Genomic DNA, 11,731 nt, shown 5'->3' with positions numbered 1-11,731 from the left:
CCCTCCCCCGCGCTGCGCTGCGCGGGGCCGTCAGGCCGAAAGGCCAGTTCCGTGCGCGTTATTTCGGAGGTGAGCGGTGCCAAGCCGCCGCCTGTGCGCTGCTCCGTGCGTCCCCGCACTAGTAACGTTAGCTGCCTCGTGCCTCTGCCGAGCGCGCGCGCCGCCCCCTCTCCTGCCTTTCCCTGCCCGCGGCGCGCGGTGCGCTCTGGCCCCAGCGGGTCAGGGCCTTTCCTGCCGTCGATCCCTGTTTTATGGGTGTCTTCCCACACAGGAGATTACACTGACTTCTATTCCTCACGCCAACACGCCACAAACGTCGGGATCATGTTCAGGGGCAAGGAGAATGCTTTGATGCCCAACTGGTGGGTAGTTCAGGTTCTTCTCTGGCGCGGCGTTACTTGCATGCTTATCTGTACGTGTATGCAATTTTTTAAAGCTCTGAGTAGTCTTTCAGCAAGATGCGTCTGATTTGAGTCCAGAGCAGGTGAGGACCTGTGCTGTCAAGAGTTGAACAGCGGAACTGAAAACCGCATGTCCCCAGCCTTAGCCGAGTCTGTACTGCGTTGTGTGGCAGCAGCTGCACCCATCGCAGTGCAGCCCTCTGGTTCAAAGACAGATTTACCTAAAAAATCGGTTTTTGCTGAGTGACGAGAAAGCAGGGCCTAGGCTCCAAAGAATTGGGTGGAGCAGTGGCACGGAAGTGCATTAAGACAGCTACGTGGTTTTGGGTTAGGGCTTGTTCACATCTGTATCTCGGAGCAAGTAAGGTGCAAGTGTCTGTGCCAATCTATGCAGAGCTCTCTCCTCGTACCTCGCATGCCCATGGTGCTTCCACCCCAAAAATCTGCTCTGGACGGCGATGGTTACACAGCTAACCCGCGCTCTGTGATGCTCTTTCACAAGGCTGCACTTACCCGTCGGTTATCACGGCCGGGCATCGTCCGTTGTGGTGTCTGGGACGCCCATCCGGAGACCCGTGGGGCAAATGAGACCTGACAATGGTGAGTCCGCAGTAGGCTTTTAATGTGGCTTCTCGTTTTTTTTAGTTTTGATTTTTCCTCCACATGGTAGAACAGTGGAGAGGAAGGGTCTGGGAAGCCTTGTGTAAAGCCCAGCCTGGGGTCAAGGCATGAGAAAGCCCCGAGCCAAGTCCATCTTGTGTTTGCATGCCAGGCAGCATCGACTGCTCTGTTTCTTCTGGCTGTTACTTTTTATTTCTCTGCCTTCCTCCCTGTCATAAATTACTCTTTCTTCTACCCACAGATAAACCTCCAGTGTTTGGTGCTTGTAAGCGTCTGGATATCGAGTTAGAAATGGTAAGATGGGCCTTTTTTTCCCTACCATCTGAAAAACATTAACGTAGAAACAGGAAAGGAAAGGTAAGTTTAGCTTCTTCTAAAAGAATGAATGGCTCATTGGTCCATTCCTGTGCTTCCCTCTGAGCAGTCTGTGCAGCAGGCAATAAAGATTTCTGTGGTGGAAACCTTCCTTTCTGATGAATTTTAGGGTGCGTTAGCTTATTGAGTGGTTTGCTAATACTGCTTTCAGGCTGGAAACAGCTCGTCTGGCCAAATCTGAGCACCAGTGCCCCAGTCTGGAAGCAGGCAAGCATATTCTTTTTATCAGACAACACAGCCTGTTATCTGCTTAGCAGCCACCTCTGCACTGCAGCCAGGATCTTTTAATGGACACTGGGGATTTTGGAAGTACAAGCTGTCTGCGCCTTGAGTCTAGAGCAGCGGAAGCCCTGAGTCCTTGGGAGTGCAGTTCAGACACCTCATCCTTCAGTCTGGAAAGATGAAACCTGTGCTGTGGGTGTTGTAACAAAACATCCTTGGAAGGTGCATCTTCTCATGGCTTAGCGTGGTCCAGAAGGGAGAAGTTTATAGGATCGTTAATTGTGATTGATATGATTTATATCATTTTTATATGATTTATTCCCCATCTCTCCCCGTTAAAAAAAAAAAAGTGGAAGAAGCCTAATATTAAGGGAAACGGTACTAAAAATGAACTGAAAGCCTTTAATGCGGTATGCTTTGCAGACCAATGCTGTAAAGTGGGAGGCAGTCCCATAAAGTGGGGAACGCGGAGTGCTGCCATAGCTGTGCTTGGCAGCCGGAGTTCTGCTGCCGGCTGCTGTGCAGGCGGGTTTAGGTTGGTGAAGGCTTTCGAAAAAACCAACTTCCATACTGTTCACAGGAGGGGATGACTGAGATCCCCTGTGCACCAAGGGCTCAGGCTGTGCATTTCCTAAGCGAGCCCGTGCAGGCACCCAGTTCATGACCTGTTTTACTTAGCGGGCACATTTCTCCACTTGCCTCCTCTTGCCCACGGTCACGACAGGCTCCAGCCGCGTCCAGCATCCCCTCGGGTGACGTTAAACACTTTCCTGTTCGCTGCCTGCAGCAAACAGAATCACTTCAGTAGGCAAACCCGTTCTGCATCCGGATTGTGATTAGGAGGGACCGTTTTTGCTCCTGCGCTTTGACACAGCCATGCCCATGTTTAATGACTGTCTCTTAGCAACACAGTGCTCTTAAGTATTTCAGGCCTGCCAACTTCATGGAGGGAACAAAGAGGGAGTAGGCCACAGGTTTTGTCTAACTGTGTATGGGAAATGATGCAAAATCCCATCCTGTCCAGCCTCTGCTGCTCATGCACGTAACCCTCTGTGCAGTAAGATTTTTAGCTTCAAAAGCTTCCTTAATCAACATTTTGCTTTTTAATTTCAGGCGTTCTTTGTAGGTCCTGGAAACAAGTATGGGGAGCCAATTCCTATCAGCAGAGCCCAGGAGCACATCTTTGGGATGGTCCTTATGAATGACTGGAGCGGTAATCGGTGCTGCGGGATTCTGCCTGGAGAGGGGGTTACAGCGTCACGGGAAGCCTTGGATAGGGATAAATTATGTATTTTAATAATAGAATAGTGATCATTGAAACCACTGGATATGGTTGAAAGGGGTGAAAATGAAATGCTGTTTGCATTTCTGAGGCTCTGTCTCAATTCATCTTCAATCAATCAGTAGAACCAGAAATTGCTGCCTAATGAAGATTTATTTACTTATGAAAGAGCTAATATCAGTCTAGTTTCTTCCGCGAAGGGATGGAGCAGCCCTAAGGATGGTGATTTCAACAGAGGATTGATTTCAGTGTCAGGAGTAGGAAAAGGATTTGGCAATCACAAATCCCTCGGTCTCTGCATAGATTTAAGGAGACAAAAGCATAGTTAATTAGTTGAAAATGGCCCTACGATTGGCACGGACCATTAGCTGGGTGTAAAAGCATTAACTATACTCGGGATAAAAATACGGGTTATAGGGAGTTGGCCTGACTTGTTTTAATTACTGCTGACTTTTATTTCTACTGTAGTTGGTTTGAGAGAACTGGTTTGAGGGTCTGAAAGGGACGGATTTAAATCAGGATTTGGGCACAATGGCTGGAAAATGATGGTGATAACTTTTCCAAGTCCACATAGCTGGTTCTACAGCTGTGCAGAGACCCGTGTTACTCTTTCAAAGGCATGAAGGCTGTGCAGCTCCTCGAGCATATTTAACTGCATTGCTTTGAATTTTCTCTTCCTAGCCCGCGACATCCAGAAATGGGAATACGTTCCTCTGGGTCCGTTCCTGAGCAAGAGCTTTGGCACAACCATCTCTCCGTGGGTTGTTACCATGGAAGCTCTCATGCCATTTGTGTTGCCAAACCCTGTCCAGGTTAGCAAGAGAAAGGGTTGAAACAAAGGAAAAGCAGGGCTAGAAAAATCCCAGCAGGACTGGTAGGTCCCATCAGTAGAAATCACTGAGCTGTATCAGTGCCAAGCACTTTTTTCATAGAGTTTACTGGTGTGATCCTGCTTCCAAACATACGAAGAAACCCTGGGCCCTTTGTGTTCAAATGCTCATTGATGTCACAGGCACTGCCACATGGTGCCCTGAGCTGTCACCCTGCCTGCTTGAGCAGGGCAGAAAAATCATCTTCAAAACATCTGGAAAATAAACTGATCAGAGAGCTTCTTGTTAGTGTTTGGTAGCCCTTGGCATCCAGCAAGCAGTGGAGAAAGAACGGACTCAAGCCAAAACACTTTGTTCAAGCATTTCCAGTTGTCTGCATTATGTCAACGTTTAGTTAAAATGGAAAAAGATAATAAAGAGTCCTGCAGAGAACTCACCATCTTCTCTGTGCGGGCACAGAGCAAAAGTGCACTAGCACTGTATTTGTTTTGGATTAACATCCATGGCATAATGATGGAGAGGGCTTTTGGAGCCCACATGCAGAAGAAGGAATCTGATTAAATGGATATCAATCTGTTTAGAAAGATCTTTAAAAGTGTGTGCATGAGAGCAAGAAAAACAATAATCTGAGCAGTAACAATGGTGAAGTAAATGGGGTGTGCAGCACAGCCTGGTTGAACAAAAAGTCATTGGGATGGCTCGTGGAATTTTTCCTTTCTGTTTGTTTAGACTGTGATGCCTTTTATATGCTTTTAGGATCCCAAGCCGCTGCCCTACCTTCAGGATAAAGAACCCTACACTTTTGACATCAAGCTCTTTGTTGCTATTAAAGGTACAGTAATGCTGAGGGGGTTATAAAGCTGAAATTGCCAATTAAGGGATGCAGAACTACCACGTTTCGGCCAATTTGCTCTTGGCTCTGCGGTCCTCCTTTTCCATCTTTGCATCTGTCCAAGAAAGAAGCAAAGCTCTTCCTGCTCCCCGTTGGCCATGCAGCAATGTGTCAAGGAGGGAATTCCTCCCAGATGATCAGCTTATGATGAGGAGGGTCCCTGTGGGGTCTGCTTGCATGGGCAGGTGTAAGCAGGACATGGAAAGAGCAGATTAGCTGAGATTCAGATGTTAACCCAGCTCATGGCCCTGCTGACTGGTAGGTCCAGGTGTTGCTCCTGTAGTAAAGCAGAGAGTGGGAAATCGGCACCTCAATACTACCCCGGTGCCATCCACACGCTTGTTTTCTATGAAATGCTGGCCTTCTTATGGGAAGGAAAAAGTTATTACTTGTTTCTTGCTAGGGATTACAATGATAAAAGAAGTCTCCACCCATCTGTAAAATCAAAAGGCTCCAACATCATTCATCCAACACAAACAAATTGCTTCCCCCTTTCTTATTTTTTATTTTCTGCAGGAGAAGGAATGAGCATGCCAACTACTATATGCAGATCCAATTTCAAGGTGAGACTCCCGTATCTTTTATGTGTTTGAAATCTTGCCGACGCCATCAGCTCCAGCCTTAGGTGATTTCAAACACCGGTGTTTGCATTAGCTGAAGATCAGACCTGGTGCGTGCGCGCGTGGGGGACAGAGGGAGAAGAGTGGCGAGTGGCGATAGTTCACCCTGCCGAGATGGAAACCTCTGACTGCTGGAGCACTGCGGAAGGGGGCAGCTCTTTCCGCTGCTCGGTTCAGGGTGCTCAGAGCATTGTAAGTTGGGTGCTCATTTGGCAGGGCGCGGAGGACTCGCCGGCAGCGGGAACTGCCTCCCGCCGTGCCGAGGGGCCGTACAGCTTTGCAGCTGCAGCTGGTTATTTAGATGCAGACGCGCTGCTGCGACGCTGCTCCGAGCCCAGGTCTGCCCCAGCCCCTCTGCGGGCAGCGTGGTGGCTCGGTCCCGACAGGCTGATTGAAGGGATCCTAAGCCAGGAGGTGTGTGTACCAGCTGCAGGATCGCTCAGTCAATTTTGTATTCACATTTGGTTCTTTGCGTAGTAATTACCTTCATCAGCAAATCAGTAATAAGGAGATTTTTCTAGAAACCCATTAAAATACTGGATTTCATCATGAATCCTGGGTTAGCAGTGCTGGCCTTAAAGAGGAAGAAGAGGCAGAGCGGACATCCAGCTGAAAGAAGAGACGTTTTAAAGGACTAGGTTGCAGGTTAAAGTATGTGTCTGATACGCACGTAGCAGCTCCTGGTCATCCTTTAGAAAGCAATCACCAGGCCACAGTAACTACTGAGAATGCAGCACTAAGTAACTGTGGAGGTTCCTTTCAGGCTGCTGGATGTTCCTGGTTAAATAAGGAAACTTCTCTTGAGGGTCAGTCTTACCAGCATCATCCCGAGAACGCAGTACGTTCTGCATAGGCTAATGGCATGCCGGAGAGGTTTGTCCCTCATTGCTTTATCCTCCTCTTCCTCCTTCCGCCAGCACATGTACTGGACCATGAAACAGCAGCTGGCTCATCATTCGATCAACGGCTGCAACCTCCGACCTGGAGACCTCCTGGCATCCGGCACCATCAGCGGACCCGTAAGCGTTTAAATGATGATGGCCACGGAGAACTGGTCAGAAATCCAAAACTGACTGAGCAGGGCTTTGGGTCTAAGCCCTGTTTGAGTTCAGCAGCTGTGAAAATATCTGCAGTCCTTTCCTAGGCGCTTTGGGCTGATGCTTTGGTAGCCCCAAATTGCACTGAGAAGTGCTGTTTGTGGTGTTCTTGTTTTCTGTTTTTTAATCTCTCCCATGTTCCTTTTCCTAAGAACTATTTTACTACAGATGCAAATTAATTTCCATGCACAAGCAGCCACATGGCCCGTTTTACCCTCTATGAAATGCAGCTTTTTTATTTCTAAGAACGTAAAAGGTGCATGGGTATGTCTTTTAATTTCTCTAATACTACATATCTGGAACTAACTTCACAAGCTGTTTTTCCCCTTGTACTGCCATATGCACAGCTGTTGCAATATATGGTAAGGTACTGGGGCTTTCTGAAAACATCAAATATAAATCCTGTTCGTGCTGTCTGAAAGACAGCCTCGGGTAAGTTGTTTCCAAGTTGGGATACCCGTGCTTCCATTTTGAGCATTTCTGAAGTACTTTTTGCTTGCTCTAAACCATTGTACTGCAGATTGACATTAAAGACTTACAAACCTTTGCCAGCTTTACTTTTCCGAAGAACAAAATATAAGTAAAACTCTGAAACATGACTACATAAAAGCACTGGATTTGTAGAAGTGCCCTCGATTTGTTTCCATTCTTGCTGTAGCAGACCCAAACTACTTTTACAGGGTTTAGCACTATGTTAAACATAGCAGATAATGGCTGTAAGCATGACTGCTTATAGTGAGCAAACAATTAAAATGCAAAGGCAGGGAAACAAGCCACTGTATCAATGAATTAAACCAACAGCAAAACTCTGTTCTATAGAACTAACGTACTCGTGTGTCTGCTTCCAGCAGCAAGTAGCTTAACAGCAGGACAGATACTAAAAAGTTGTTTGTTTATGAACTCTTGCTGCAGGAGCCGGAGAGCTTCGGCTCCATGCTGGAGCTGTCCTGGAACGGAACAAAAGAAATCCCTCTTGGCAGCGGACAGTCTCGTAAATTCCTGCAGGATGGAGACGAGATCATTTTGACAGGTAATGGCCGAACAACTGCCCTTACACTGCCCTGAGGACATGTTTCCGTGGACCGATCCTGGTCCTGTAAGCACCTGGCAGGGAGATGGGCTGTTCTGTACATACCTGCCATGCGAGCACGTTTCCATCCTACCTCTCAGGAGGCAAAAGCAGGTGGATAGGAATTTCCCTGCAATAAATACTTTCTGGATTCGATTATTTGCTTTGCTATGTAGTTAATGATCTTGCTATGGCTGTGCGTGAGTGCTAAAGCAATGATGGGGCTTTTGCCTTTATGGGCGAAAATACCCTGGGACTAAAAGTAATTGATATGTTGTTGCCATCACAGTCCGAGTTTCCATATGGAGCAGAGCTTGGCAAATGCTGAAAGAAGTTATTTTGCAAATAATATTTCATTTGTAACATATGCATATTCAATGAAGTGTGTTGCAAATCAAATATGTGGGAAACAGCATGAAGCCTGCTAGAACAGCTGATCAGCTCCCCTCTGAAAAGGGCTGTGCTTGAGAGCTTTTTCATGCTGGGCCGTGGTTTTAATTTTCACCTTGAAAAACTAAGGATTTTGTGAATTAGAATCTATCGTGGTGGTTTGTGATCTAAATCCCACTCCTATTTCTTTTTAATCCAAAGACTAGTGAAAAAAACCCCTAGTTTTTCCTTTCCTGTCATCTTACCAACCTCTTTATGACTTTGAGGTGGCAAATATTTGGCAAAACAGCCACAAGAAGCTTTTGATTCAAGCCTGTCTATGTCTTTGCCACGTTGCCTACTGCATTTTTAGAGAATATCTTGTGGGATGTTGTGCATCATCAGATGAGACCCTGCCAGTGCCGCAGCTGATGTGATCAGAGGTAGTCATCATGCTGATGTGATCAGAGGTAGTCTGCACAGAGAAAAAATGGCTCAAGCAATGAGAAAACACTTACAGGTGTGACTGAGGGCAGAGAAAATGTGAATGACTAATGCCTATGCAGCAACCTGAAGGACACGAAGGTGTGATGCTAGTATGTGTTCACATACTGTGCCTGCTTAATTCAGCCAAGACTTTTAGGATTTTTGCCAAAACAGTCTAAAATTTTGCATTTTTTTCCGAAAGCTTTTTAAAAAAGCCCAAGAACTTACCTCTGTTGGAAAAAAAAAAAATTATATGGATGTATTCCAGTCTCCCAGTGATGGCTCTCTAAGCAGTTTTGGTCATGCTGCAGCCAGAGCCCCAGTCCTCCTGTCTGGTAGCCTATGCAATAGCTTTGAAAATCATGTTTCTGTGAGGTGCTGCCAGTTTTGCAGAGGAAGATGCTGAGACAAATGGAGATTGCGATGTGCTGGAGAGAACTGTGGATGATGAAACTGAAGAGTCACCAGTACCTCTGACATCCTTCAGCCTTCCAACAACCCAGCAACAATTCATGCTGCAACATGTAGGCTTCTGATGCTGCTTTCCGTAGGCTCCCTATGCATTCAGTGCAGAGAGACACTCCTCCAGCAGCTCGGAGTACCACATTGCCCTCCAGAGGTGCAGATGCCTCTCCAGTAACTATGCCAGAAGCTCTAAATTAGGGTACAGTTAGGTATTATGCATGTCCCCTTGGAGTTAGATGCTGCCATCCTTATTGGCAGTGAGCAGCTGGCAGTTTGGGAGCTGCTGGCACACGGTGGCCAGCTGAGGGACAAATGGGACTAGACCATGCCCTGTGTTGTTCTTCTTGCCCAGAACAAGCTTCCCTTAAATACATACTTTAAATCCCAAATGTCTTTTATCTTTAAAGGTGGGACTGTTGTTAACCTGGACGAAGGGGACAGCCTCACATTGATCACTCTGCTGTGCTGTTTTACACTAGCAACAGCTTGTGGTTGTAGTGATCAGGGCATCACAGCATTCATGAGAGCCAGGTGCTGCTGGGGCTGTCTGCTGGGACAGTTTGGGGTCTGCTCCTATTTAGTGATGCATGGCAGATCCAGTGCCCTAAGGCACCCTTGAGGCAGGGCTAGTGCTATTGCATCCTCTCCCAAGGCACTGCCATTATCCCAAGGCACTGCCATTAGCTCTTGCCGAGTGCCCAACCCATAATTTCTAGTTTTCTATTTCAACTTTTTGTTCTTGCTCCCCTTGTGGGAGCTATTTTGGAGCCCTAACACATAAAATGAGAGAAAAATATTTTTCCCAAGAAGGGAGGCATCTCGAGGAGGGAGCCTTGCAAGGGAGGGTTTGCGGTCGGTGTGCTGCAGCCAGCTGCAAAAGCCTCTCTGTAGCTCCCTGGCACTCTGCTCAGGCCGATGCTGCTGGCAGCACAGAGCTTGCTTTGTTAAATGTGCTGCTCCTTGGTACTGCTCTAAATCGTAGTTGACAGCAGGGATAACTAAACTGGGCTGAAATAATAAGCCGGTGCTCAAGGAAAGCTGGTGATGAAGCCTAATGAGACAAATGGAAACTGAGCTGAGCCTCAAAGCAAGCGTCTTACTCAAGTATTGCTTATGAATGAGGATTACCCGGCAGATACTGGGGTGGTGTCTGTGGGCAGGCTGTTACACAAGCACTTGCAGACGCTGCTGTCCTCGGAAAAACTTCATTTCAGCCTGGCTGTGAGAGCTGCACCGTGGGTCAGAGCTGGCGGGGTCTGTCCTCATGCCGCAATAACTTCGGCTGCCCTGCAGCCTGAGCCTACCCGGCCTCCTCTTCCTCGGAGGAGGTTGCCACTGATCTGTGCTATGGGTGGGAATTAGGGTTAAGGTCTGTTCTGTTCAGCTCCCTCTTGGCTTCTGGGAGGCAGCTGTTTTTTATCTCATGCAGGGAAGACGGTGTATTCCATTATTTTAAGAAAATCCATCTCTAACTATGAAACCAGTCCTTAAAATACAGCATGTGCCACTTGTGTCCTTCCTTTCATCAGCTGTTGTTAGCGGAGAGCTACAGTAGGTCTCCTCAGCTGTTTCTTCCCAGAATAGTCTTCCCAGATGGGCCAGAAGCCCCTGGCTGTGTCCCCCTCCCCTCCTTCGCCTGCAGCTTAGCTAATGGATGCTGTTTCTGGAGCCGCTCGGCTGGCCTGTGGCAGCAAGAGTCGCTGCGGCATCTCCGTCCTAATGTCATCTCTCCCACCACGCAGGAGTAGGGAGCGATTGAATCGTCCTGTACCTGGAGATGTTGTCACAGACCGGTAACTTCAGCAGCAGTCAGCAGACCTTCAATGCCTGCTTATATAATAGAGGATAAAAATATTTTGAGTCAGATGCTGAGTTTCTCATGGAACTAAACTACTTCATTTTAGCGAGTGAAACAGATTCTGCAGGGGTAGGACCTGCTGTTTGAGGGGGTTTAATGATCATCTTTCAGGCTATAAGCATCCTGATGTCCCAAGAGCTGTCCTGATGCTGCAGAAAGAGAAACCAGATTTACTTTATTAATTGCAAGGCTGGACCAGGCAGCAAATCAGCTTGCCAGTTAGATTGATGGTGCTGCAGGTTGGGTTTGAAAACAGAAATATTGCACATTTTGTTTGCTCTTTGATCAATTCACTGAACTTGCATATTGCTGTGTTTAGCATTTTGTGCTTCTTTTTTTCTTTTTTTTTATATTCCTGGACTTACTTGGACTTTTCCAGGAGTTTTTTTTTTTTACCCCACATTGCATTTCTGAAATGTTTCCACTCATTTTTGGTCTCTTTATGCCTTTATTTGCTTTTATTCCTGGTAAAATCCTGTTGTCCTTACAGAACAAACTGTCTGTTGTTTTCTGACCCCAGGTTACTGCCAGGGCAACGGCTTCCGCGTGGGATTTGGCCAGTGCTCGGGAAAAATCCTTCCAGCCCTGTCAGTTCCGTGATGACTGGAGTAAGGTGACATCCGAGGAGGAGGATCTCTCCCCCCCACAGCAGCTGTTTTGCTTTATTCAGATTTATTATTTTTATATGAGTGATTGGCATCTTACTGGTTTTAATTATCAATAAATATCTTAAAGATGAGTGTGGCTCTCTGGTGCGATAAGAAAAGGATTTCAACACTAGCTTAAAATTCTCAGAATAAGATGATTGAAATGGAAAGTGAGATTCTTAACTCTTCTACTATATTAATAGTTTTTTCATAATTCTAAAAAGAAGCTTTCAATTAAACTTAAATATTCTGAGTACTAGGTTGATGTTAACAGCAGAGATTGAATGCTGACTTCTTTTTTTCACAGTGTTTATATGCTAAAACCTTGTAGACCATCCTGAGTGAAAGAGAGTTACGTGGCTGCACCTTAAACTAATTTATAACAAAGCAATTTGTAAATGTGATAATCAATACAACAGAAAGCAGCAGGAAAGGAAAGTAAAAAAAGTACGAAACAAACTAACAACCTTTTAAAATAGTGAAAACAGAAATTGTAC

At 46.5% G+C, this 11,731-nt stretch overlaps 1 protein-coding gene across 1 annotated transcript; it reads left to right on the top strand.

The window, feature by feature from the left end:
• Positions 1–69: 69 nt before the first annotated feature.
• LOC104614744 (fumarylacetoacetase-like) lies at positions 70–11,220 on the top strand (the record flags this gene model as incomplete). The annotated part of the gene is made up of 10 exons (XM_010283445.1): positions 70–362; positions 904–1,001; positions 1,264–1,316; positions 2,733–2,832; positions 3,583–3,713; positions 4,488–4,563; positions 5,140–5,186; positions 6,161–6,262; positions 7,253–7,370; positions 11,108–11,220. Coding segments are annotated over 10 exons (1,098 nt in total), but the record flags the coding sequence as incomplete, so codon positions are not given.
• Between the last annotated feature and the right edge of the window lie 511 nt (positions 11,221–11,731).

Source organism: Phaethon lepturus, unplaced genomic scaffold (genome assembly GCF_000687285.1).
Source record: "Phaethon lepturus isolate BGI_N335 unplaced genomic scaffold, ASM68728v1 scaffold36033, whole genome shotgun sequence".
Lineage (NCBI taxonomy): Eukaryota > Metazoa > Chordata > Aves > Phaethontiformes > Phaethontidae > Phaethon > Phaethon lepturus.
The sequence above is the reverse complement of the archived record's forward strand: the minus strand, read 5'-3'. Positions and strand labels throughout refer to the sequence as shown.